This window comes from Mangifera indica, chromosome 4 (genome assembly GCF_011075055.1).
Source record: "Mangifera indica cultivar Alphonso chromosome 4, CATAS_Mindica_2.1, whole genome shotgun sequence".
Taxonomy (NCBI): Eukaryota; Viridiplantae; Streptophyta; class Magnoliopsida; order Sapindales; family Anacardiaceae; genus Mangifera; species Mangifera indica.
Window position 1 is genome coordinate 4,439,972 of NC_058140.1, and position 27,660 is coordinate 4,467,631.

Here is a 27,660-nt window from a genome sequence, read left to right on the forward strand (position 1 = left end):
ACTTTTTCCACCTTAGTTTTGAAAACTCATAATTCTCTTGTACCCTCATATTTCACATGTTTAAAATTTGACTTTTTCTCTCGGTTTAGTTTGCAACCTCCATATTTTTTCCATTCACAGTCGCTCCCCAATCTTCTGAAAAATCTCAGTTTCAACCCACTTCAAATTCAGTTTTCAGATTGTCATCAACGACCTTCTCTCTTTGTCTCCAATGTCTTCTCTACCTAGTCCAAGCTGCTAGCATCCATCTCTCTCCCATTTCTCTCCCAGCGGACGTCTTCATCTTTGGAGATGAAGACGTCATCTTTGTCATCAATGAAGGATCATTGAAGAAATGCGTCCATACATCTCAAGAGTCGATGAAGAGATGCAAACAACATGCGATGCCGATGGATGAAAGTTGTGCGATGATAGGGAGAGCTATCGCGTTGCAATCTCATTGAGGGAAAGAGACTCCATAGGAGAGAGAGGTTGTGTTGACACTAGAGGGGAAGGGAGACATGGTCTTGGGTAGAGGAGTCAGCCGGAGAAAGGCATTGAAATGTGCATAAAGTTGAAAATGAAAGGGGCTGAAATTGAGATTTTTCATAAGGCCAGTGGCATGAATGAGATAAATATGGAGGTTGCAAACCTAGACTTGAGGGGGAAAAGTCAGTCTTTAAACCTGAAAAATATGAGGGTATAAGAGAATTGTGAGTTTTTAAAACTAGGATGGAAAAAAGAGATAATTTTTTTCTTTAAATAACAATTTTATTCCTGATGGTAATAATAAAACTTAATAAACGAATAGGTATTCAAATTTTCAAAAATTAACAAATGAGAATTTGGGTTTGCATTAAACTTCTAGTGGAAATAAGTCTTTTGGCTTTAATAATAATTTGTCATCTTCATTAAAATATAATATCATATGACCAAACGTGAAAGAGAAGCTCTTTTGAAATTATTGTTGGATGGGCATTCTCTTCATTAATATAAAGAAAAAAAAGAAATTACATGGACATGGTTGGCAAGCACAACAAGAGAATTACCTACAGGATCAAAGGTGTTGAAAAAAGAAGAAATATTTTAATGGGGTGTTTTTATTTTGCATGAAAAGCGTAGAAGGTTGGAATTAGAATTCTAAATCAATAAAAAATAAAAGGTTAGGCAAATACATTCTCATAGTGGTCTAGGGATTGAAGAAAATTGGACCCCATTTTATTTGACTTTTCGTTGGCTTTAGGTGATTGAAATATTTGAAAATGACAGCATCGAATTTTTATTTTGCTTTTTATCTTATTCTTCTTCTTGCCGTAATTCCCTAATTTCTGGCCACAGACGTAATTTTCACAAGGTCAAAAGACTATTTCCTACCCTAGGCTTGTTGAAATGGCAAACCCTAATTCTTTCTTTAAAAATTTTAAAAATTTGGTTTATTAAAATTTAAAATATGAAAATTTACCTTTTTATCTAACCCTGGGTGGGGAATATTATTTGACTTTTAGGGAGAGTTTGATTTGAGTAATATTTTATTACCAAAATAGAAAAATTATCTTGAAGATAGATTACTTAAAAGATTACTAGGTATAAATTATTATTATATTTGATAAAATTTGATAGGTATAAATAATTATTGTGTTTGGTTAAAAGTAATAAAATATTATTAGTAAATTATTTTACTTAAATGCTTTTAAATATAATTATTTTTAAATATTTTTTATATTATTTATCATATTAATTAAAAATAAATTTATTTTTATATCAAAAAATTAATAAATAATAATATAATTATAATAAACTCAAGATTATCTCAGTAATCTTTAAATACCTAAGGTGAAGATGATATATTATCTGTTATGTCAGTATTGGTAATAGAAGATTATTATAATCTTTTATTACTGATAAACCAAACAAGAGAATAAAAGATAGATTACCAAGGTAATCTTAAAAGACGTCAATCAAACGCCCCTTATGTAAATCTCAACCTCATGCGCTCACCATATGTGACCAATTCTCTATTGCCTTTTTTTTCTAAATTCTTACCGAGAAAGAGAAATCACTAAAAATTAAGGCGATTGGTAATTTTAATTATTATTTAATTAATTATTCATGTTGATTAAACAGAGATTAACCTCTCAATTCTAGTCAACAATTAAATCTTTCTGGATTTATTAATTGTAAATGCGTGTCTCCATATACCTATTTATGCCATTGCTTAATTGAGAGACTTTAATTCAAACCTATACAGAAACCCTATTTTTTTTAAACAATGCTTCAACCTATAAACATATATTAATATTTTATTATTAAATCTGAAAAATTATCATAAAGATAGATTATCTTAAAGATTATTAGGTATAAATTATTACTATATTTAATAAAAATTGATAAGTATAAATAACTATTGTATTTGATTAAAAATAATAAAAAATATTAAAATATTATTTTATTTAAATATCTTCAGGTATAATTATTTTAAAATATATTTTATATTACTTATTATATGAATCAAAAGTGAGAGTATTTTAGCTTTAATAATTAATAAGTAACGATAATATTTTAACAAAATCAAGATTATTTTGATAATTTTTTAATACCTAAGATGGAAGTAGTAATAAAAATTACCGTAATATTTTATTACTGATAAACTAAATAAAATAATATACGTAATAAAAAATATATTACCAATATAATCTTTCTTTATTACAAACCAACCCACCATAAAGAAATCATTTTTTTTGTTAAGCAATGCTTCTACCTACAACCATTTATTCTTTTTTACCTAATTACTTACCACTTGTGGTATAATGATTAGCTCACGTTAAAGAGTAAATTACCATAAAAATAAAACAAAGGTCAAATTGAGACAATCAAGAATTGTGAGACTTTTCACTATTAACCACATGTAGTTATAGACTTTTTTGAAATTAAAGGTTATAATTATTAGTTTATAAACTTGTAAATATGATTCATATATAATATGAAAAAAAAAATTTACTTAAAAATTATCATTTATAAATTATAAGTTTTTTTATATGTGAGACATTATTTTTTATTTTGACCAAATCCCATCTTAGTTTTTGGGAAAATGAGACATTATTTGATAATCTAGTTATAATAATGTTGAAATACTTTAAGAAACCAGAAAAATACGTTGTAATATTTTTAAAATCATAACTATACAAAACACCCAACATGACATAATTCTAGTTAAAAAAATAAAATAAAATTATGTATATCCAATTTTACGTTTTAATTTGATATACAATTGAATATTCAAAATTAAATACACATAAAAATTACTTTTAAAATAATTATGTCTTAGTCATGTTTGTTCCAATTCTCACATGGGTTTAGTAGCATAACTTTCCATAGTCAAACATTAAAGCCAAAAAAGTCCTTTAATGAAACGTGTAGCCAATTTGGCATGGGTTATTTCGTGTAGAAGTCACATGCAAAATTGGTCAATATCAATTGTATGAAGTATCATGAAGTTTTGATTGATTAGGTAAATTGGATAAATCACATTATTTCACACTTAGACTTTAGCTAGGGTTTAGAATATATTGAATGTGAAAAGTCTAATACCCAAAAAAAAAAAGAAAAGAAAAGAAGCAATGGGGAAATTTTGGTTCATTAGGCCAACTGGCTTTGTTCTTGTCATTATTAGCAACAAGAGTTTCATGATTTCTCTATTTAGAGATCGTAAATGTCCCAACACAAAACTTTAAATTGGAACCTGATTTAGACTTGAGCAATGATATACTTTTAAGTATATAATTAAATACATAAATAATATATTATTATATGATTATGTATTATTTTATTTTTAATTTAAAATCATCGAATAATTTGATAATATATTTTCATAACTTTATAAATGCGAGACTTTAAGAAAATTAGGCTCTCCAACCTTTTCTATCTATCCTTAGAAATAGGGCATGAGAGAGTTAATGAAATTAAATATTTTTTTTGTCTTTATCATTTTCATACTCTCACTTTAGAGAGAGGGTCAATAATGCCAAGTCATTTGGGACATTTACAATCAATTTACCTAGACTTGGGCTTGGACCCATTCTCCATTTCATGAAATGAACAACACGAAAACAAATTGGAAATATCTCTAAATTAATATAATTCAATTAATTCTTAATCACATGAAAATTAGATCATCCTTTCAAAGATTAGAATTCAAATTCAAAAAGCGCCTTAAATTCTCTATTTAACTAAATTTCAGACTTCTCTAAAGGTGTATGTAATTTGATTTAAACCGTTAACCACTTAAAAATTACAGTTTAATTTAGACTGATTAAATTTTGAAAAAAAAATTTCAATTCAAGATACAGTTTAAATGATTTTAAACTGAATCAAATTGTAAATTGTTGTTTTTTAAACACATATATAAATATATTTGATAGCAATTAGATGTATAACTTACTTCTTTTTTCATATATATTTTATTTATTTTATAAATATACTTCATATTTATTTTACATATTTATATTATGTTATAAAAAACTATAATTTTATTAATTTTATTAAATAATATATATTTAAAAATAAATGATTTTAATAAATTCAAATTATGATTTAAACCAAACCAAATTGTATTTTTTCAATTTGATATAATTTAAAATCTAAAATAGTTTAGATTTATTTGACATTTTTTCAATTTTTTTAAATTTAATTTGAAAAATCTCTCAACCCAGACCAATATACACCTCTAGACTTCTCCTTACCAGAAATAAAAAATAACAATAATTATTGAAGAAAATGTATAAAAAATCGTATTCTTTCTATGAATAATTTTTGCTGCTTCATCTAATAGGCTTCACTGTTTATTTTATTGAATTACAATCTCAATAGAAGATGAAGCTTTTTATGTCATTTTTCTTGGTCAATTTGATAGGGATCTCAAACTAAGACAACCCTTACATGGAGGTCAATTTTCCAACTCCCTCCAATTCCCATACCATAGTTAAACAAAGATTGCCTAATGCGAAGGATAGTATATGAAAGAAAGAAACCAATTAGCTCAAACGAACCACTTAAAAGTAAAATCATCTTAATACCAAGTTCATGCAAAGTAAATCAGCCACATTATCGCCAATTTGGCCACATTCAGTCAATATTCGACATGACTGGGGAAATTTATTCAATGAAAATGGTTTGCAGAACTTATCGAAGCCATGAGTAAAAGGTAGGATGTCATTGTTACATCGTTCCAAACAAACAGTTTCAAGAAAAGTTACTTCAATGGCAGCAACAGACGTCAAAGCATCCACAGCCCAACAACTTAAAGCTTCCTGTCAGAAATTCAAACCAACCGTCACAGGAAGAAATAACATACAAGGCAACCAAAAACACAACAGCAAGCAACCAAAGCATCAATGTAGGGCAGCTGAACAAAAGGAAATTAAAAAAGCAAGTCCACATCCAATTAGGCTCGACCAGCTGAAAATCAATGTGCATGAAGATGAAATCTCAGTACACTTCTGCATGTGCATATTTTTAAAACATCAGAGTATGAAAATTTACGTACATATACATGCACGTATGTGTGAGCGTGCATATAGACACACACACATGCGGATTGACAATGAAAACTCCATAAATGATTCAATGCAGATGAAAAGGAAACAATAGCAGGGAATCAGGCGATCGAAAATCTTCCATATCACAACTGCTGTCATGGTTGTTCTATGGTCATTTGGTTATTTGTCTCTTTCTTATTATATTAAATGACCACTATAGACAGACCTATTTTGCAACCATGAAAAAGACTATCATAGCAAATAACAATAGTAATAATAAAATATCACTTTTTTTCTCCACCCTAAATTTCTATTTTGCTCACAAACTTCTCCAAGAATCTCTTATTTTCTCCCTCTAATTTCTAATCTTTACTCTCCTCTTTTTTCCTTTTCTGTGTAATTCTCTGTATTTATTTTGGTTCACCCATTACTATAAAACATTTCTCGTCATAAATCAAGTTACCAACAAATATAATAATAAGAAAGTGGCAAATAAATATCCACAATATTCTTCTATAAGGAAATTAAAACAGTAAACAGCAGTGCTTTCCAGTCAAACAAAAATGCATAGCAAGTACATTAATCTCCAGCAGAAGTGTTTCACTCCCTTTGAAGTGTTCCTGCCCACTATGTCCAAATCTAATGCAATCACCATGCACATAGCATTAATAATCTGTAGATCATTAGTATAAGCAATCATATATTGGATGATCCAAAAATCCATATTCCCTCAACAAAAAAAACCAAAATGACAGAACTTCACCATATCTAAATAACCCTTCACGCTAAAGATCATTTCTTGTCGTCAACTCTACCAAAAGTTAGACTAACAATGGCAATTAAAACAAAGAAACTTTAGGCTTAACTCTAGTAACAAGTCAGGTTAAGCCAATTTTGAAAGAAAACAAGGCAAAGGGATAAAAAGCTCATTGAATTAGTGAAAAACATGCATATAAGGGAATCAGGACAATGTTTGCACTTGCATTAACAAATAAAATCCAATGAACCTGAATGCCTCTTATATCTTCCTTTCATATTTAACCTTTCAAGAAACCAATAAAGGACAATGTTTCAAAAGTTTACCTGAATACTTAATGCAATTCTCATCTATTTCAAACCAAAAAAAGGAACCAAGGAAAATTAAAGAATGTTTTTCCTGCTCTATATAACGGTGACTGATACATTAGAATATTTTCAAAACCATTTTTATGATTGATAACGTAACCTCCATCAGCAAAGTATTGATACAATCACTTCAAAGCTACCTCACGAGTTAACTGTAAGGATGGGGCCACGATTTTTTATATTTAGTGACTTTCAAATTCATAAACAAGCAATGGCTCAATAACAATGATATTCCATGTCACACGTACTATGGTTTTATGGGCTGGCTCACTGAAAATTTGAACATGATAGACAACTTGAGGCTCTCAACTGCAAAGAATCATCTGTCATAAATCAAGGATGATTTTGCATTGTGGAGCGGGCTTGTTCTCCCAAGAACAATAACCCTACTAGATTTGCTATCTGTTATTATATAAGTTTTTTTTTTTTTTATATTTTTGTTTTGGAATAAGTAGCACTTTTATGGCCCCATACTTAGTCTTAAATTACATTGTAATAAATCAGATACCTATGTTAATCAATTTTTTTAATGCAAGAGTGCATTAGCTTTCTGTGATGCCATCTTATGCTCCTAATGCCAAGTGACTAACTTTTCTTAAACAAAATAGTTTCCTACTATAGCCATTAGTAATAAGCAAAAGTTACAAACGTCTGAATCAGAAAAATATACAAAATGTGAACAAATTGTTAACAAGGAAGCTTTAGGACTGATTATCTCTGTTTACTCAGGTAGCAAAGATGCATAAACACTAAAAAGGTCCTAACTAGTGTTAAAAAAAGGGTATCCATGGAAACCCCAACCAAAAGTAGATACACTACCAAAATAGAAAAGTAGGCCTTATAATTAGAAAAGATATTAAGAATAATGTCACAGCCACTTCCGTTGCGGTCAATAAAAAGAAAGACACTTCTACAAACTTCAGAGAAATTGAGGCCTAAACAGAAGCTCAAAACTTGGCTCTGCTCTATAAAAAAGGATAACACTATCCTCTATAAGCATTAAATGAATTTTGTTTATCCCAATCCAAACGACTCATTGAACAACCAAGACAGTAATATAGCATAAAATTGAAAATTCCCTGTTCCCTTAATGATGGGTAATCTTTCAACCAAATGTGAGCAAAAAGAAAATAGCAGCACCAAAATGAGGTTAAAAACCTTGAAAAATGTACAAGAGGTGTAGAGAAATAGGGCAGTTGACAAAGACACAGACAATACTCCAGTATCTCCCTAACATGTTATGCATCACTTGGGAGATCTTGGAGATTTTTCTTTGCATAATATCATCAGTATGGATTTTTCTGGGTGCAATAGATCACCTAGATTACTTCTACCTCTACATGTTTTGTGATGGCTAATAGTAGGGAGAATTGAAAAAAAAATCTATGAAGAAGTATGAGAAGGATTGAACTTAGTACTTCAATTTTCTGGACCCAAATATCTTCCACTACCTAAACAACAGAGACCCTTTCAATCATCCCAAGAAGCTTGACTCACTTATTAGCATCTTACACATTAAGATTTCTACAGAATTTTTTGTCCCAAACCCACTTAGAAGATATTGTCAATAAAGCAATAGGAGAATCATAAGTAGTTGAATGCTCATAAACCATTCAAGTTACCCAACCTATCTCTCTTACCAAAGCCTTGTTCTTGCACTATTACCTAATAATTCATATGGGAAAGAAACATTGACCTCTTGCCATCTCATTAGAATTCCAACATTACTGTAAATGTACAGAATAAAGGAAAGACAATAATAGAAACCTTGTTTTCTTGGTTTCCATTATAACAGCTATGAAGCAGAAATATCTATTGTAAATGGAAATGGGATTCGTAGTGTTAAAAAGAAAAACAGGAAAACTTAATCTAAATGAACATATCTTTAGATTTTCATAACAAAACAAAGACCTGCCATTTGAACAAGTTTAAGAGTATGGACCAACCGATTATATGAGTCACTTAATTCAACAACATCAAAATATAGCAATTTACAACATTCCTATTTATGTTCTGTATAGAATACAAAAAACCACAAAAGGATATCCACTTTGATCAAACATCATTATAATCACCCTGACACTAACTTCAGCATTAATAACTAAATAAATAACTTTAAAAACCCCAAAGAAGAGTAACTAAAATTGAAATGTGACCAGATATGTATTCAATGATTGCAAAAAGTATCAATTCCAAATCCCATTTGCCAAAATTCAAGTTACCCATGAGTAGTATTATTTTTTAATGAGTGAATTCACAATTCCATAATCATTAACGGTAGTTTCTCTGAAAACTCAATATTTCAAACTTCAATAATGTAAAACCCAAATCTTTATGAACGCCAAACATTGAAAATGAAATGTTGGATATATAAACACTAAAAACTCCCTGAACAGCCTATATACTAATTATATGAAAAAAGAAATTACAAGTAGCGTCGAGCAAAAAACACCAACCCCACATCTTGCAGAAATCCAAATAATTCTATTAGATTTAAACTGAAAAAAGAATAAAGAAAAATGAAAATACCAAAATTAAAGGGAAAAAAATCCTAAACGATGAGCATGAAACCTTAGATTTAAGCGTAGGCAAAGAATTAAGACCACATAGATTGAAAAAAAAAAAATCACAAGATCAACCATAACAAACCCTAGATAAAGCTAAATAGCAAAATAAATCAACATAAAACTCACCATCACATAAAAAAGAAAAAAGAAATAGATTAGGAAGCAGTTTTGGGAATGAGAGGGATGGGGGCGCCCTTGGAAGTCTGGGCGTTCTTCAATTTGGCCTCCTCTTCACGGATCTTTTGCATCTGGAGCATACGTTCCATGACGAGTTCGTACTCGCACTTCTCGTAGATGTGGCGTTCGTTTTCGCACTTCCACGGCAAGTACAACTCGGCCTGTCTGCATTTGTTGAGAGGGATAAGCAAGTGGGCGCATTGGTCTCTGTACGGAATTGGGACTTTCGCCTCCACCATCTCTTCTTGTGTCGCTATCATCTTCTTCGATGAACCTGGAACTTCCATGATCGAGTTCGACCCTGATTGATTGAACGTTCTGGTTTGTTTGGCTACTGTTGTTATGAGTGCCGAGTCTGGATGGTGTCACAACCCGTTCGGGTGTTTTACAAATGGCCAAAACACTTACTCCCACCAAGCTATAGTAAAATCTCAAACTCCATCCTTTAATTTTTTTTAACTCAAACATCTATTTATAATTAGATTTTAGATAAAAAATTTAATTAAGATTAGAGATAAAATCATTATTTAATAAAAAAACTAAAGTTTCATCATATTTTCTTTTTCCATATTTAAAAACTTATATTTTCCCTCAATTCAAGGTTTGAAGAATGACAAAAACCCCTCTAAGCTTTGTTCTTCTTCCTCCGACATCGATTACTCCTTCTTTGACCTTTGATCGTCCTCCCTTCCCCTTTTATCTCTTCTTCAGTCTCTCTCTAGCCTTTCTAGTCGTCTTTGGTTAGAGACGAAGACGAGTGGTTTTTGTTTGAGAGGAAGACACATCGTCTTTATCTCTCTGACGAAGACCGATCATCTTCGTCTGAGGGACAAAAATGACGCGTCTTCATCCTGACAAAGACAATTAGTCTTTCGTCTCCAGTCGAAGAAAATCGAAGAGGCTAGACAGAGAGACCGGAGAAGAGATAAGGGGAGAAGAGAAGATGGTCGACAGCCAGGGAAAAAGAAATTGGCGCCAAAGGAAGAGGAACAAACCTTATAGGGTTTTTGTCACTTTTCAAACCTTGGGTTGGGGGAAAGTGTAAGTTTTTAGATATAGGAGAGGAAAATATGATAAAACTTTAATTTTTTTGCTAAATAACGGTTTTACCTCTAATCTTAACTGAAATTTTTAATAAAAATTTAGTTATGGGTGAGTGTTTGGGTTTTTGAAAGTTAGAGGGAGAGAGCTTGGGTTTTCACTATACCTTGAATGGGAATAAGTCTTTTGGCCTTTACAAATCGCTTTGCTTTCAACGGTGACGTTTTGATATTTTCCTGCTACCAATCATTCACCCAACTTCATTTAATGATAAGAGGCTGCAACGTACAAAATTTTCTGAATATAATTGCATACACAATTAGTGAAAGATAGGATAATTTTGCATTGATATACAATCAATAATATTATGTATATATGTTTTTATCTTATTTAATTTATAATATTAAAAAATATAAAATTTTATTTTACTTATTCACTTTAGTATTAAAAACTTATAATTTCTCTTTAATTTAAATTTTAAAATATTATATTTTTTTCATAAGATTTAGGGTTTTATTCTTTCCCTTTTCTAACCATTGAAACCTGACCAATAGGATGCTTTCTTCAACCTAGTCTCTCTCTCTCTCTTTCTGATCGATTGCATCTTTTGTCTTAACGAAGCCGCTACATCTTTCCCTCTTAAACTTTTCATCTTCATTGAGAATCGATTACATCTCCACAAACACAAAGACGAAGACCTCGACACAATAAAGTCTTTAAAGATTGGTCTTCTCTGAAGATAGCTCTCCAAAGATCTCTAACATTCGTCTTTGAAGAAGACTTTGATGCTACGTGATGAAGACATAGATTGATATGACATTTGAAAAAGGTTTGTTGTGACAAAGACAACTGATCTTTAGGAGAGAAAGTGCCAAGAGGGAGAGAGATTTGGAGGGAGACGACAACCTAAGATAGAGAAGCTGGGTGGAAAAAGGAAAGAAAAAAACCTAAACCCTAGAGAAAAATATAATTTTCCAAAACTTAGGTTGGAGAGGAATTGTAAGTTTTTAAAACTAAAATGGGGAAATGAGATAAAATTTTATTTATTTTTCAATATTACAGGTTAAATGATCATTATACTCTTAAATTTAATAAATTTTGTTAACTTTAACAACTAATGAATGAATATTTAGATTTTTAAAATTTAGTCGGTATGAGTTTGACAATAAACTAAACCTTGGGTGAGAATAGATCTTTTAGCCAATTATATACACAAACAATGAGTACAAACTTATGCACAAACAATGATATATCACCATACGATGAAGTTATTTTAATTTAGAGATGAAATAACATTCAATCACAAAATAATATGTAGTTGTTTATACATAAGTTTGTGTCTATTATTTGTCACATAGTAATACTCAAAATTTTGTGGCCAACATTATAGAGTAATGTTATATGTATATATTTTATAGTATATAATTAAATATACTGATGATGAATAATTATGTGTGATTATATAATTGTGTGTTAATTTATCTTTTAATTTAAAATCATTAAATTATACAATGATAAATTATCTATATATCCACTCAAAAGTGGATCTATATCCATTTTTTTGATAAGAAAATCTATATCCAATTTTATACTCAATCCGACAATATGCAACCATACCATTAAATATCACGAGTTTTCTTTTAATTAATGGCCAAAAGACTTATTCCCACCCAAAGTTTTCTCTCTTTCCAAGTTTTTATCTATTATCTTGTTAAAAAACTCAAATATTTACTTATATGTTAAATTTTATTGTTATTATCAAAGGTAAAATCGTCATTTTGAAATTTTATTGAAAGAAATAATAATTTATTCTTATCTTCCATCTTAGTTTTGAAAACTAATAATTTCTCTATTAACTTAATTTTAAAATATTATTTTTTTATCTTTATCATTTAAGGTTTCTAGGGTTAATATATTTTAAGGTTAATGATTATTTTCTCAAAGTTCAAAACATTACACTTACATCTTAAAAAAATTTATTTCCTTTTTTTAATAACTGTTTTTCTTGGTGATTTACTTTGATGCATCCTCGACCCTACAACCGGTAGCTCCTCTCCCTCTACAGTGGTTTTTGCATTGGAAAACCATCGATGAGGGCAAAGAAGGTGAGGAGATGCTAGTTGTAGGGTTAAAGAAGCGTCGACGTGAATCATTGAGAAAAATGATTACTAGAAAAAATAATAAAATTTTTGAAGTGTAAGTGTAATATCTTAAACTTTGAAGAGATTACTATTAACTCTAAAATATGAAAATCTTATGATTCCTAAATAACAGAGGTAAACAAATAGTTTTTTAAAATTAAATTACAAAAAAATTGTTAAACTTTCAAAATTAAAGTGAAAAATAGGAATAAATTATTATTTTTTAAATAAAATTTTAAAATAATAATTTTTTCTTTAATAATAATAATAATAATAATAAATTTAATAAAGAGATAAATATTTCAGCCTCTGAAAGACAATAGATGAAAAATTGATGAAAAAGGAAACTTTGAATGGGAATAAGTTGTTGGCCTTAATTTATTTATGAAAAAACAGAAAACAAAAACATAACCGAAACAGGAGCAAAGGCGTTTCCCTTACAAATTCCGAGGTTTGTTTGAAAGGGGAATTGAATCAGATGGTTGGAATGTTTGAGAACAATTAGTTATTCTAAATCAATACAGCGGATGGAGAGACTGAAGACTTTTCCAAACAAAAAATTTAACTTTAATGATAATGATAATGTGCTGATACAATTTCCTGCTCGAAGCAGTTTTATCTGCATCGCTTGCATTTTCAGCTCCTGTATACTTCTCTACAGCATTGCCGATTCGCTCCGGTTCCTCCCTGTCTCTGTCTCCAGTTCTTCCTCTGCTTTCCCTTCCATTTTCCCATCTGCCATCGACACCGATTCTCCTCTAGTAATTTTATTTTAACTCTTACTGGGTTTTTTTTATTTGTTATTTTATTTAAGTGGGTCGGTTCAGCTTCATTTGCTTTTTGCTATTATAGAGCTTACCTAATTTAGCCCCGAAAATTAATATGACTATGATCTTGTTTAGCTGAAAGTGCTTTTGAATTGTTTGGCTAAAATTACACAAATTTGGCTTTCGGTGAGAAAAAAGGTACTAGTAGACCAATTTGAAGATGCACTTGAGTGATGCGCTTTATGACTTGAAGTTGAGAAAACAGTTCATAGTTGATCTTTTACAAAGTAGTTTTAAGTGATCAAAGCACTTCTAGATTGATTTATGGTAATGTGGTGTGCTTGAATTTTGCAGAATATAATGATTAATTGCATAGTTTTGATTATTAATCTATTTTTATTTTTCTAATTAAAATTGTTGCAGGTTAGTGAGGAATATATGCTGGAAAAAGTTCTGAAGAATGCTGCTATGGAAGACAACACTGTGATATTAACAACTTTGAACGAAGCATGGGCGGCCCCTAATTCAGTCCTTGATCTTTTCCTTGAGAGCTTTAGAATCGGATATGGAACACGAAGACTTTTGAATCACTTGGTGATTATCGCTTTTGATCTAAAAGCATTTGAACGTTGTTTGGTTGTTCATAGGCACTGCTTTGCTCTTTTAACTGATGGAGTGGATTTTCATCATGAGGCATACTTTATGAGTGATGATTATTTGAAGATGATGTGGCGAAGGATTGATTTCCTACGCACTGTTCTTGAGATGGGCTTCAATTTTGTCTTCACGGTAACATTTTTCTCTCTCTGTTTGAAATTAAGAAGTGCACAATCCTAGTTTCATCAGTTTATAGAAATAAGTAGATTAACACTGTTTTCAGTTTGGAGATGAATGTGTAATATATATGAAATATTTATTAGAGGAGGCTTCTTATAAATCAATGCCTCGATGAATAAACAATATTTCTATGCTTTTAAATTGATGAAGAGGACTTTTCTTTTTAAGGCTGGTAAGGAATAGCAGTTTCTACTATTTCTCTTGGCATGCTTTTTAGGGTTCAAAGATTGTTTTTTCTCCTTTTTGAAATATCAGATTCCATGAAATGACCTGAGGTTCATGGATCTTTTGTTATTGACAATTTTATGAACATTCTTGACTTCAGAATAATTTCTGAATCTGAACCAATGTTTGAGACTGTTTTTTGTGAAACCTTAAGAAGTGTTATCTTTAGGTGATTAGAAAGTTTAATTGGATGATTGCATAAAGCATTTTTGTTTGCATTCACAAACTTAAAATGCAGTGCAGTATTAAACTTTGATCTGTTTTATCTTGTGTACAATGTTACTTTTTCTTTCTCTTGAAAGGGAAAGGCGAAAAAAAGGGAAAAAAATGAATGAAAGGATAATATACCCAGCAGAAATATATCAAGATTATGATTGAACCTTTTCATTATAATTTAGGAGTCATCAACCATTTCTCCAGTGCTAAGATCTTTTATAGGGGCTTTTGGTAAAATTGATTTGCGAACATTTTTGTTAGCTTGGGCCACGTCCCAATTTGATAGGATTTGTAAACCTGTCCCAAATTGCTTGAGTTTCTCCCGAGAGGAATATGCTTTGTTTTGATAATGGTTTGTACAATTGTCCATGAAATTCAGATCTGGATGCCTGTTACTAATCATAAGACTTTCCAATAATCTTAATTGCTGAATATTTTATTGTATTGATTTAAATATATGTATCTGATCTCTTGTTTCAATACCCTTACATGTCTTAGCCAAATTCAGTAAGCAGATGCTACTTCTTACAAAATATTCATTTTTTTGTGGTTAATTTCCTCCAACAGGATGCTGATGTCATGTGGTTCAGAAATCCATTTCCCCGATTTTATTCAGATGCAGATTTTCAGATTGCCTGCGACCACTTTCTGGGGACATCTGATGATCTACAAAACAGACCCAATGGTGGGTTTAAGCATGTAAAGTCCAATAATCGTTCAATAGAGTTTTACAAATTCTGGTACTCTTCGAGGGAAACTTATCCTGGATCTCATGACCAGGACGTCCTAAACAATATCAAGTTTGATCCTTCAGTTACCAATATTGGACTGAAGATCAAATTCTTGGATACCTCTTATTTTGGTGGACTATGTGAACCTAGTGATGATTTTAATGTAGTTTGTACAATGCATGCAAATTGCTGCTATGGTTTGGATAGCAAACTTCAAGATCTGAGAATTATGCTTCAGGATTGGAAGAGTTATTTATCGTTACCTCCTACTTTGAAAAGATCAGTGATTTTGTCCTGGAGAGTCCCAAACAGTTGCAAGTAAGATCCTCATTTTGACTTATGTTGCTTTATTTGTAGTTACTGTTAATAAGGTCTTATCCCTGAATTGGATTCTGTTTATGTTTCCATGCCAGTCTTGATTCTCTCCCTCGTTATGATTCACCAAATACGAGTCAACCAGAAGGGAAGAAATGATCAGACTGATTTGTATTTAAACACAAAATTCAGAATCAGGCAAGCAAAAGGGTAAGGTTTCTGCTAATGGAGCATCTCAATGATGACTTGCATTTGTTTACTCTGCATGTCACCTTAACTGCTTCTTTCCTTTGTTTCTTTCTTAAACAATGGAAATATAATCTGGGCCAAAAGGTTTATTCCCACTCAAAGTTTACTCTTTTCCCAAGTTCTCACCCATTATCTTTCAAAAATTCAAATACCCACTTATAAGCTGTTAAAGTTAACAAAATTTGTAAGTTTTAATGGTAAAATTATCATTTGACCAATGATATTTAAAAAAAAAAAAAACTTTATCTTGTTTTCTCTCATAAACCCTAAAAATGAACAATTTTCTCTAAACTTAGATTTTGAAAAGTTACATTTTTCCCTTATTAGGTTTAAGGTTTCTCCAACAACAAACTCTCTCCCTTCTCCGGTGACTTCTCCCTCTAGCGATGCACTCTCTCCCTTCTCCAACAACAAATGTCTTTGTTTGAGATGAAGACGTTGTCTCTTCTTCTCAAACAAAGACATTCATCATTAGAGAAATGAGAGAGTTTATCGTCGGAAAAACTCTAAACCTAGCAAGGGGGAAATGTAACTTTTTAAAATCATATGCTTGAGGGAAATTGTTAATTTTTAAGATTTAGGAGGAAAAATGAAATAAAATTTAAAAATTAACGGATTTGATTAATTTTAACAACCCATGTATGTGTATTTGAGTTTTTTAAAAATAATGGGTGGGAACTTGGAAAAAGAGTAAACTTTAGATGGGAATAAGTCCTTCGGCCTATTATCTGAAACTGTAATATTAAGGAAGGTGGTGAATACACTAGTTGTGATATATACTTTATCTGAAAAACAATTGTTTGAATTTCTTTTGAGAATAGTTGTACTGATTTTCCTTTGTTTCAACCTTTTAGTGAATTGGATTGGTTCTATGTTGCTTGGAAGGCATTGGCTGATACAATAAATTCAGAAAATTGTAGGCAAATCTTTGCATTATCATTCTGCTGAATCATTCCCAAAGTTGAATTTGGAGTTTTCATATGGTAGGTAATTGAAGATTTTATCAGCATTAATATAAAATCAATCATTTGAATGACTGAAATTTGGTAGATAACTCAAAAGAGAATATAATTGTCTAATATGTCGAATCAGTTGCTTCATTCACTGTAAAAACGTCATGCCATGGTCTGTTATGTCCTCAGAAATCAGAATAAACTCAAATTAACAGTCGCCTTTCTATGCACATGTGGGAGGGGCCATTGAGCATTGTTTTTGAATGTACCATTTTGGAATATTGGTGTAGGATCAAGATCAAACTTTGTAAAAACATAATGTAATATGGCTGTAATACGGTAATGTCAGAATTTCGGTGTCATGTATGTTGAGAATAGAATGTTGGAATGTATAAGATTCTTTAAAATGGCTTGGACCTTGCTCGTTTCATACCTGTGAGAGTTGATTTTATGTCATTGTCACCTAGTGAAGAGTTCTATGTAATCCCTTAATACATGGGATGAAATGTCTTTTAACAGTATGAAATGACACAATTTATGTTTGGTAATACCTTAAAGCCTCGCACCCCACTTCCCCAAGTTAATACTTTTGTATGGAAAGCATACCCTTGTTGTTCTGAAATTATCTTTTGATCTTCCATGTAGTTATTGTTATTACAATCTTCTTGTAATAGAAAAGATTTGCGGTTATTGAGCAAATCTCAAGAAAGCTAGCAACACAGGAGGTCATATATAGTTCCAATACTGGGGATGTATTTAACATAAATCAGGGTAGATTCTCAACATTTTCCGTGAGATAGTGAGCTCGTTTCCTTCTGTCACAAGGCTTCTATTGAGCATTTAGCTAAATTAAGTTGTAAATAAGAGAGGAAGTATATAAATACAAATTAAAATTGAAACTAAAACAATTAGCTAAATACAGACCACATATCTTCAACAAGTCAATGGATCCCAACCTCGGGAAAAATATATTAACCCAGAAGGTTGGATTAAATCCGAGCGCAAATTATAAATTGGTTCAAATGAGTTAAGTTTAAGTTCGAGTTAAAAATTTGATTCATTTTTATATGTAAGTCAATACAAACATTCAAGTTCGAGCTTTGCTTGGATCAAGTTCAAAGCAAATTGGTTCTGAATTGAGTTTGAGTTTCAATTTATTCAATTGAACGATCTTGAATTGAATTTTTTAGATTCAAATCAATCTTAAGAAGCTCCTTGTACAAGCTCAAATTAGATCAAATCCACTCTTACTAACTCATGTTTATTTATAACGAGGAAGAAACTCACTAAGCTTGAACTCATTATAATACAACACAAGTTACACCAAATTACATTAAACAAACTATGAACATTTAGAGAGACAGTAAATCGTATATAATATATTAATATGGAAAAAAATATGAGTTTAAAGCAATAATCTTACACAAGCATGAAAAAAATTGAACTAAAAAATAATTAATATTTTAACTTACGAAATTATTCAAAAATAAATAAATTTGGAAGATTATACTAAGTTGTAAAATTTATTAAACTATAAACATTTAGAGAAATAATAAAACGTATATAATATATTATTTTATACATAAAATTATGAAGGTAATATACTATAAAAATATATATGTTTTGCAAAAATGAATTAAATGATGTGTTATTATGTGATTGAGTATTAATTTACCTTTACCAATTACATAATAACCTATCATCTGAATATTCAAAATTAGATACACATAATTTTATTGTTTTGCTAACCGTAAAACCACGGTATTCTATTCATGTGTTTCATGAGTCTAAGCAAATATTGCACTCTTCTCCCCTCCTCAAGTTTCAGGTGGAGGATCCAATATGATTTGTGGCTTCTTTTCTATCTTTCTTCCAATAAAATCATTAGGGCAATCAATTATAATTTCATGGAATAAATTTTCCTATGTCTACTCAGATATGCTTCAAGCTTATTTGAGTAGAAAGCTAGAAGCATAATTCAAAACAGTATTGTATTGACTAAGAAGGTAATAATTAGACATTAATTTGAATGTCTAAGTCTATAAATTACAACAACCGAACCCTAGGCAAATATTAAAATCTACAACAGGGAGAGGAAAAAGTGACAGCAATTTTAATTCTTGATTAATTATACAATAAAATTATATGCACCCAATTTTAAATAACCAATTAGATACTAAGATGATGTGTCATATCATGTGATTGAGTGATTTTGAATTAAAGATAAAGTAATACCCAATAACATAATAATACACCATCTAAAAGGACTCACTCAAAATTGGATGCACATAACATTGCTGCTGTTAATTACATTCCTAACCTCTTAACTCCACATTCTGAGCAAAACTTGGAGGTTTCTCTAAGATATGGAGCTCCACATTCATAACAAAACTTTGCAGGGCCGGTTGGCTGAAATGTAGACCAATTTATGCAGTAAGTAAATAAAAAACAATCTAATTCAATGTACAATTTGAGTTCATATTTGAAAACAATGTAACTTGCGCATTTAAATTTATTAACTCACGAAACAACTCAGATATAAAGTTAATAACTCACCATTACATTCAAGCCCTCTCCAACATGACCTCCTGTGAGAGGCTGTAAGCATGCCATGTGTTGGGAAATTGTTGACGACTCGTGAGGATGAGCGATTTCAGGCAAGTGTCGATGATTTTGTGAATAGTGGGGTGCAGGTTGACCTTGATGATGAAACTGAGGCTGATGAGAGAGTGACTGCATGTGATGTTTTGTAGAAGTCTGCTGTTGATTTTGTGACTGAGGAAAAAATTGTGCATAAGTCCCATTAAAATTCAATTTAACAAAATTTCTCAGTAGCACATAAGCCAGACAACAGAACTGCAATTTAAATAAGAATCCGACAGTTCTTAAACCAGAAATTTAATTACGTCTGTCCAAATTCTGATTTAATCACAAAGAAAGATTTAGATAACATTACTAAAGCAATACTCTTCACTTACAGAGCGAAATCCATGTGCATTAGCCATTGCAGAAGAATTTTCTGCACCAGGGAATGCCTGAAAAATGATATAAGAATGAAAGTTATCTCTATGGTTGAGTTACTCGGTAACGTCTTTACTTAGGGCATGCTTAAGTATTAACAGAAATTTCTGCATCATTATATTCCATTACATTAACAAATCCAACATGTGAAGGTGCCAATGTAAAATATCAAAACCACCATCATAACTTAATTAACAATGAAAGTCTAAAATAATATCATGTCATGTTAGCCTAAAGCAAGTAATATAAGTTATTGAATATTCTGTGTCTACAGGAAACATCACAACCTAGAGCATTGATGAAAATGAAGCATGCCATTCTTGTAGGAGTAAAAAGAAATAAGCTTACAGGCAAACCAGGAATATTAGATACAGAGTTTGATGTAACACGCCTATACTTGTGCCTTGGGGAATAGAATTTATAATCTTGAGCAGAGATAACTACTTCATTTCGACCTGTTAATCTTTTAAACCTGTAGACATGTGCAGTCTCATCAGCACAAAGCAGATATGCTGCATTAATCAACTTAAATTAACCTTATCACTAGTTAAGAAAGAGATTCATAATCAATGTGACAAGCTTAAGATAAAAACTATGCCATTAAAAACATGACCTGCTTCTAAACATAATAAAACTAAATTCATGTCTCCCACATCAGATTTACTGTAGAGTGGAAAATCAGGGCAGAAGATTGGTTTTACTCTTGTTTGCAAAGTTGAAATATGTAGTGGAGACTTCAAGAAATCCAACTATCTGCACAAACTCAGGGAAGGAGGGTGAGGATGACGTTATATGCTCATTCCTAAGTCCATGTGTATATATCCGTTGAATTTAACTGAACATAAGGTCCAGCAACTTTTTCTGATAAATAAAAATTTAACAAGCAAGCCAGAAATTGTTTAGATTCTGTCCTCCAAGCTAAAAGAGAAATTGGATGAAGGGATGCCCACATTCTATGTATTTTCAGTCTTCATAAATGGGCTTCCAAGGGGCCTTTTTAGTGCTTCAAGAGGATTCAACAAAGGCCCTTCTCTTTAAATTTGCTGGGTGACAGATTGTTAGAGTAGGTGCCCTATAGCCAATTGAATTTAATATTTATAGATATAATTTTATATTAATAATTAATAAAGGATTTATTGTCATTCAATTCATATGTTGTCTATTTATATGATTGTGCAAATAATATATCTTTAGAATGGTAGAATTATGACAAGGGGATCATATGATTGATCGTGAAAACCCTATGTACACTTTTAGTAGTGATTCTAGAAATGTCCATAATCCCGACATTACAATAAATAAAGGGGCACATGTAATAATGATGAGATTATCATAGTATTGAATGACCCTACCACTTTTAGTGCAATATATGAGTGCATGTTGTGGATGAATTTATCGGAGTAACCTGACCAGAAGACGTCTCTATGAATGGTTGCTTTAGTATCAATGAAATAAATCTTCTGAACACCATAGGTGCATATAATCCTTTGACACGAGGTCATTAGATCGTCTTATGTAAGGATCGATATGGGTTGATGCTATTTAACGTGCTATCGTAATTGGGATAACTATAAAGGTAATAATTGGTCATATCGTGAGATATATGGAGGCTATGATTGATCGATGAAGGATTCGTCACTCCTAAGTACAGGAGTAAATATCTCACATGAGAATACGGAATGACATCTACGATATCTTGAATCTGTGGTCACAGTGAGATGAGATTGTAACCTAATTCATGTCAGTCATTGATGTATAGCAGTTTATATCAAGAAACTATTAAAATAGACATTTTTGTATGTCTTAGCCTCAAGAGATATTGATTGACAAAAAGATTAAATTACACGTAACTGTGATGTTGTAAAAGCTTAAGAGATGTCCGCTAACGCTCTATCGTTTGAGTGATCATACTGCTTTGTTAGAGGCCAATCTTGAATTCGGTTTAAATTCAAATACTGTCGGTTTGATAGAGAGCTTATGGGTCATACATATATAGGGGTTTATTTGAACCCAGAGACGAGGATTATTTGGTGATAATCACGGTGTTTAGGGAATGAGAGAATCCAATTGACCACGCTTTAACCAAGTTAGTACTATGCAAAATTATTAAAGCATTGTCTAGTCGTGAAATGGTTGAAATCATGCCGAGTAGCACACTTTTGGTCCCACCTATGCATGGTTTGAAAACTTGTCGGGCGGCACGTTGTGTGCCACCCATGCAAGTTGTAAAACATGTCAGTTGTGCATGTGTGTTAACAATGTCAAGGTTAGATGAAATTCCTACTACACTCAAATACCTGCATATATAAAAACGTGCGTTAGAAATAAAATAAAATAATAACACATATACAACAAAAACCTTAGTCGCAAGTCTTTGTTTTCTCTCCTTCCCGTGAACATAGATAATCCAATAAAAAAGCCTTGATAGCCTTCTCCTTGGACTGCCTCTCATGTGTTTGTGCTTCGTGTGGATACCAAGGCGCCGCTATAGTGTTCAATGTCAAGTCAAATGAAGATTTGAAGGAGCCACCAATGCAGGTATAAACCTAAAACACTTTATGAGTGTTTAACATGTTTATGATTATATGTTTTAAAACAGATATCCTAGTTAGGGTTTTTAGGATTATTTGTTTTTAAAATTTTTAATTTTGTTGCACTGCCGGTTACTAGCATCTTGAAAACCCTACACAAATAAGAGTAAGCAAATATGGTCAATGGTAACAAGGTTGGAAAGGATGATGTTCATCAATCTCAAGTTCAATTCATAGGTGATGCACTCTTTTCCCAATGTGTGAAATTGGTCAAGATAGTCAATTTGCTAAGAGTCATTAATGTTTTAACATTATTTTATGACTCAAACAATTTCACTGAGAGTCCTATTTCCAAAATCATTTATTAGCAGAAGAAATTCAAACTCTTGCTTGTAAATCTCAGATTTTATTATAGGAAACTGACTTCTTAATAATGGGTCATACACTTAGAGATAACTCAAGGTCATAAAGTTTTTTGAACTGAATAGTGAAGCAACTCAAAAATGGATCATGGGGTTGAAAAAAGGTCTATCCTTTCAAAAGGAGGGGAAATGAACTCTTCATAATGGATCTTTCCATATCTAAGGATTTTATATTTTATTAAGATTAGATTTCTTAAGCCCATAAATAAAGGCTTCTATCTTTATTATTGTTAACATACTTGATTAATGGATGAATAAAAACATTAGTTCACTCCCTATTGATTGTCTCTTTCTCTCTAAATTCTTCTAGAATTTCACCCCTTTCTTGTGATTCTCCCTAAACTCTCCTCTTATTCTCCTATCTCCAACTCTTTAACTAGTCCTACATCTGGTTCTCTTTCAAAAAGTAAATTCTATCAATGTGGTCCTCCTTCAGAAGTTAAGTCTACTTGCATAAAGAAAAATAAAGCTTGGAACGAATAACTTGATGACTAAAGATAGGGCTCTTTCGTCTAAGTGGCTATTGAGTTCTCCTTTGGAAACATCAAAATGATTGGGTTCTGAAGTTGTTAGTTTCAAAGCCAACATAAGTTCTTGTAAGCTATTTCCAAGGAGTGCCACTTCTTCAATAGCCATATTGAATTAGTTGTGGGTAATTGGATAATGATCTTTGGAAGTTTGTAGAGCTAGATCTTTCATGAGTAATTTAACATAAAAATATAAGAAAGCAGATTTTTGAAGAAAGATATGAAGAAGAAACTATTTTGTGGAGAAGAATTCGCTCATTAGCTTCTGTATTAGCTCTAATAACTAAAGACTTCCAAGATATTCCAAGATAGTTCTTTGTTTTTTATTCTTCATAACCGTGGGGGAAGCTTGATTTTGATTTTGTAAGAGCTAAGGTTTTTCTATCAATAGGAGTATGTCACTTTTCTTGTTCATAATGTGCAGATTATACTACATTGTATACCTTTTTGTCCCAATTTTCAAAAGGCGGCTGTCAGTGGACAGCTAGTCCATGCTTGTAACACTGTACTCTGATATTAACACACTATTTCTGAGTTCTCAATTAAATGATAAAAAGAATCTACCACTATATTTGAAATGAGGCTAAGGAGAATTAACATTTGCTTCTTATATATTAGCTTTAAACTGACTCTAAACTTCCAAAAATTTTCATTACATAGTCCCCTATATTCAATGTAAGGCCAAACATGAATGGTTTTACATGTTCAACAAGTATCATTGTACAAAAAAAATATAAAAATCCAAAAGAACCACCCATCTGAACTAATGTCCACTTTTCTTAAACCTATATTTTCCAAAAGAGCAATACTATGTGTACCCACTTTGGGTACACAAATGTATACACACTCATATGTGTCATCATATGATTGGTTATTGTTTTATTCTCAATTCAAAATCATCCAATCACATGATGACACATATAAATGTGTATACATTTGTGTACCCAAAGTGGGTACATATAGTTTTATTGTTTCCAAAAACAAGGAAAAAGAAAATCAGAATAGATTCAAAATATCATTCATAATCTCAGGATGAGAATTTCAACATTATATATGGTAAAATAACATGTGTTCCACTATTTGAGATCAAAATATCCTGGTACAATCACCATTCCATGCAATCATGCATTCCTTTTGTTTTCACTATGAAGTGCAAAAAGCAGAAAAAAGATGCAGGAATAACACTGATCATAGAGGATCAAAACTGTAAATAATTTGACAAAGCATTTTTTAAAATTTGATAAATAGGATGCTCTATGGTGATAGAGACATGCTAACATAAACTATGAACAATGAAGTACTTACCACTCAGCATCATCAATGGGCACATTATTTGGTTTCTCAACAATATCCAGACCATTCACTACTACAAAACGAACTCGCTTCTCTTCTTGTATTACTAATTCTGGAAATCTTGTCCTTGTTTCAAGGGAAGTTGCCAACTCTCTTCGTTTGTACATACAAGAACCTGTTAATAAGAAGATATGGCAAGTAAATTTATAATGGTTCCAGATTTTATGCCCAAAACTAACAAGAATGCTCTCATTATCATTTTCAGATATTTCTTTTGGCAATTGGCATTCAAAGAATAAATTGTCTTCAATTAACTTTTATAGGCAACGATTGGGTAAAAGAAAGATACTGAGTCAAAGAAAGAAATTTAAACTCAGGAATTTATTTCTCGGGGTGTTTAAAAGCCCTCAACAGGGGTTTAGGTACTTTTCCTCCATAAAACAAAAAAGAATTGAGGAAAAAGAAAAGGTAATACCTTTCTTTGGAAATTTCTTAGCCAGACTTCTGTACAAACCACCTGCCGCTTCAAGGGCCACCCCAATGGTCTTGTCACGAATACCATTCAAGGAAGCTAGCCTTAAGTTTACATCATTAACTAAGCTTTCGTACATATTAGCAACATACATCAAAGGCAGAGCGAACCTTGGATCACCTTCATATTGGACATCTCTTGTCTTCCTCTTGTTCAATTTATCTTGCCCTGAGTTAGAAGTATAATCAGCCTCAGAATCAGCCACTTCAATCACATGGTCAGAAATAAAATGATCGACAATAATTTGCAGAAGCCTTGCCCTTGCTTGTTCAATAGGGGAAACATCTGGTTCAAACCCATTTACATGAGTGGATCCATATGAGGCATTAATCGTCCATAAGATTTAAGACAAAGAACGCTGATATTTTGATAATAAGACAATTAATGAGAAAATTTAACTTTACCCTCAATAGTCAAAATATCATAAGCACCACTTGATGGACCAGTATTCTCCAAGTTAGAGCGATCTTCTTCCACTCCAACACCGTGAAGTGGTAAAGGGTTTCTATAAGAATCATGTATACAATCCTGAAAAAAATTACAAGGGGATTAACAACTTTCTCCACAGATTTTAATAAATATGATGTGCAATTCAGTTTGTCTTTATTTTTTCCAAAAGAAGAAAGAAATTTAAACACTTTCATCTCTCATCCAGTGTTTAGAATTCATCACTAACTACAATCAACTGAAACCAAATTTTCAGACAGATGACAATCTAGGCATCTCAATTTATTGGGTTTCAAGAGCAAAGTAATCAAAAAGAGATTCATACCTGTAAAAATTTGATATGATTACAGAAACAAAGGAAAATGTAATGCATACTTCTTTAATTCCTACTAAAGGAATGACAAAAGAAATACATATTCTCATAGCTCACACTAAAAATGAAAAAATAACACAAAATATAACAAAACAAAAGCAATAACCAACCTAACAGACAAGGCATGTTAAAGATTAAGAATAAAGTTTCAATAAGCAAAGAAGTAGAAGTCAACAGCTATAAGGAAGGAGTCCTCAAGAAAGTCATCTTGCAACATAAATAGAAGACTCAACTCCCTCAAAAGCAATATTATTCCTTCTCCTCCAGACAATCACAAATCAACACAAAGGAAACACTTTCTAAGCTATGTCTCCACTCAATCATTCCTCCCCGACAGTCTAGTTAGTAAATTTAGGCATCGCTGAAACAACTCCTAACTCCTATCAAAGTAACAAACAAACCGCAACACATCTCCGTTGAAGTGAATAATTGTCCACATTTGCTAATCTCCATTTCCACTTTTTGATGACATTTTGAATGTATCCTAAACAAGCAATTCACACAAAGAAAACTATCCTAGTCAGAACACCTACTCGTAAATTTTTTTATAAGGAAATATCATCCTGAAGAATCTTATATAGCCCTATAAGACATTAACTTCAAGCTCCCTGATAGTGCTAGGCCTTAACGAGATCACATCGCCATCAACATCAACCATAAAATGACTAACAAACCTAGAGTTGCAGTGCAATTATCACCAAATCATGACTTGAAAACATCAAACGTTGATCACTTGCCACGAGAAATAGTCGAATAGAGTACAAACACTGACATAAAAGTCGTATCACTTCATTAGCTCAAACACTTGGTCTTATATAAAACTAAAATTGAAGTGAAATTAGGGAATTGGTAAGTGAAATAGAAGAATAAAAAGTAAGAGTAAGAGAAAAAGGAAGACTCACGACAGAGTTGGAATCTTGGTGATTGTGAAGAGAAACTTGGCGAGGATCAACGTCAGCAATAGTATCAATGTCAGAGGGGCGAGAATCGACGGTGTTGAGATCATGCAAAGAGGTTCCGATGAAGGAATTGGCTGATGTCAAGTTGTAGTGCTGAACAGGAACCCTAGAACCCATTCTTTATATATAGTCCTGACGTAGAAGAAGACATTCAGGTGGTTTATTTCACAAGAGCAGACAAACTTTTTTTTTCCTATTTAATTTTTTAACGGCTATACAGACTGAAAGGAAAATGAGTGTGAGGATAATCCAAACCTGAAACCATACCTCAGCCTCCTTGCCTGTTCAAACTACGTTCCCGAAATCCGAACCTCACGTCACTAACACCAGCCTCCGGTCCCAAACCTATCTCTATTATATCCAGCCCACTAAGGTTAAAAGATTCGGCCTGCCAATAGTATATAAAGAGTGAAGCCAATTGATTCTTATAAATAGGTTGAAAAAATTAAAATGTCCTAATTTTACAGCCAATATCATGGGTATCAATATCACTTACAGATGAAAAATAATATATATCTTAATATATATTAAATTAATATAATATAATAAATATATAGTACGATATAAGACATAATATAAAATATGATATATATTATCGATACAAATAATATATTTTTTTAGAGAAAATAATGATATAGTAATTATGTATATGAGAAATTTTAAATTTTTAAAGGTGTTTATGATTTTTTTTAAATAAT

At 31.5% G+C, this 27,660-nt stretch overlaps 3 protein-coding genes across 6 annotated transcripts; 1 reads left to right on the top strand and 2 right to left on the bottom strand.

Annotated features, from left to right (window-relative positions):
• Window positions 1-9,331: 9,331 nt before the first annotated feature.
• On the bottom strand, window positions 9,332-9,834 carry LOC123213847 (NADH dehydrogenase [ubiquinone] 1 beta subcomplex subunit 7). Its single transcript, XM_044633463.1, has one exon. The coding sequence runs from the start codon at window positions 9,667-9,669 to the stop codon at window positions 9,361-9,363; it is 309 nt and encodes a 102-aa protein (XP_044489398.1). The 5' UTR covers window positions 9,670-9,834; the 3' UTR covers window positions 9,332-9,360.
• Window positions 9,835-12,921: 3,087 nt separating this feature from the next.
• Window positions 12,922-17,273, top strand: LOC123213846 (uncharacterized protein At4g15970). Of its 2 annotated transcripts, XR_006501763.1 has the most exons (5): window positions 12,922-13,325; window positions 13,755-14,120; window positions 15,177-15,658; window positions 15,754-15,865; window positions 16,759-17,273. XR_006501763.1 is itself a non-coding variant. In XM_044633462.1 (4 exons), the coding sequence occupies exons 1-4, from the start codon at window positions 13,092-13,094 to the stop codon at window positions 15,812-15,814; spliced, it is 1,143 nt and encodes a 380-aa protein (XP_044489397.1). In that variant the 5' UTR covers window positions 12,922-13,091; the 3' UTR covers window positions 15,815-16,826. The 2 variants fall into 2 exon arrangements, 1 of the variants encoding a protein (XP_044489397.1); XM_044633462.1 differs by having other exon boundaries at window positions 15,754-16,826.
• A 1,558-nt stretch (window positions 17,274-18,831) lies between these two features.
• Window positions 18,832-27,349, bottom strand: LOC123212989 (uncharacterized protein At2g02148). Of its 3 annotated transcripts, none has more exons than XM_044632283.1 (9): window positions 27,230-27,349; window positions 26,906-27,094; window positions 25,588-25,711; window positions 25,127-25,468; window positions 24,664-24,826; window positions 20,227-20,350; window positions 19,836-19,892; window positions 19,414-19,632; window positions 18,832-19,266 (listed from the first exon to the last, which is right to left on the bottom strand). In XM_044632283.1, exons 2-9 carry the CDS (start codon window positions 27,077-27,079, stop codon window positions 19,165-19,167), a joined length of 1,305 nt encoding a protein of 434 aa, XP_044488218.1. In that variant the 5' UTR covers window positions 27,080-27,094; window positions 27,230-27,349; the 3' UTR covers window positions 18,832-19,164. The 3 variants fall into 3 exon arrangements, with proteins under 3 accessions (XP_044488218.1, XP_044488217.1, XP_044488219.1); XM_044632282.1 differs by having other exon boundaries at window positions 27,218-27,343; XM_044632284.1 differs by lacking the exon at window positions 27,230-27,349 and having other exon boundaries at window positions 25,127-25,351; window positions 26,906-27,203.
• Between the last annotated feature and the right edge of the window lie 311 nt (window positions 27,350-27,660).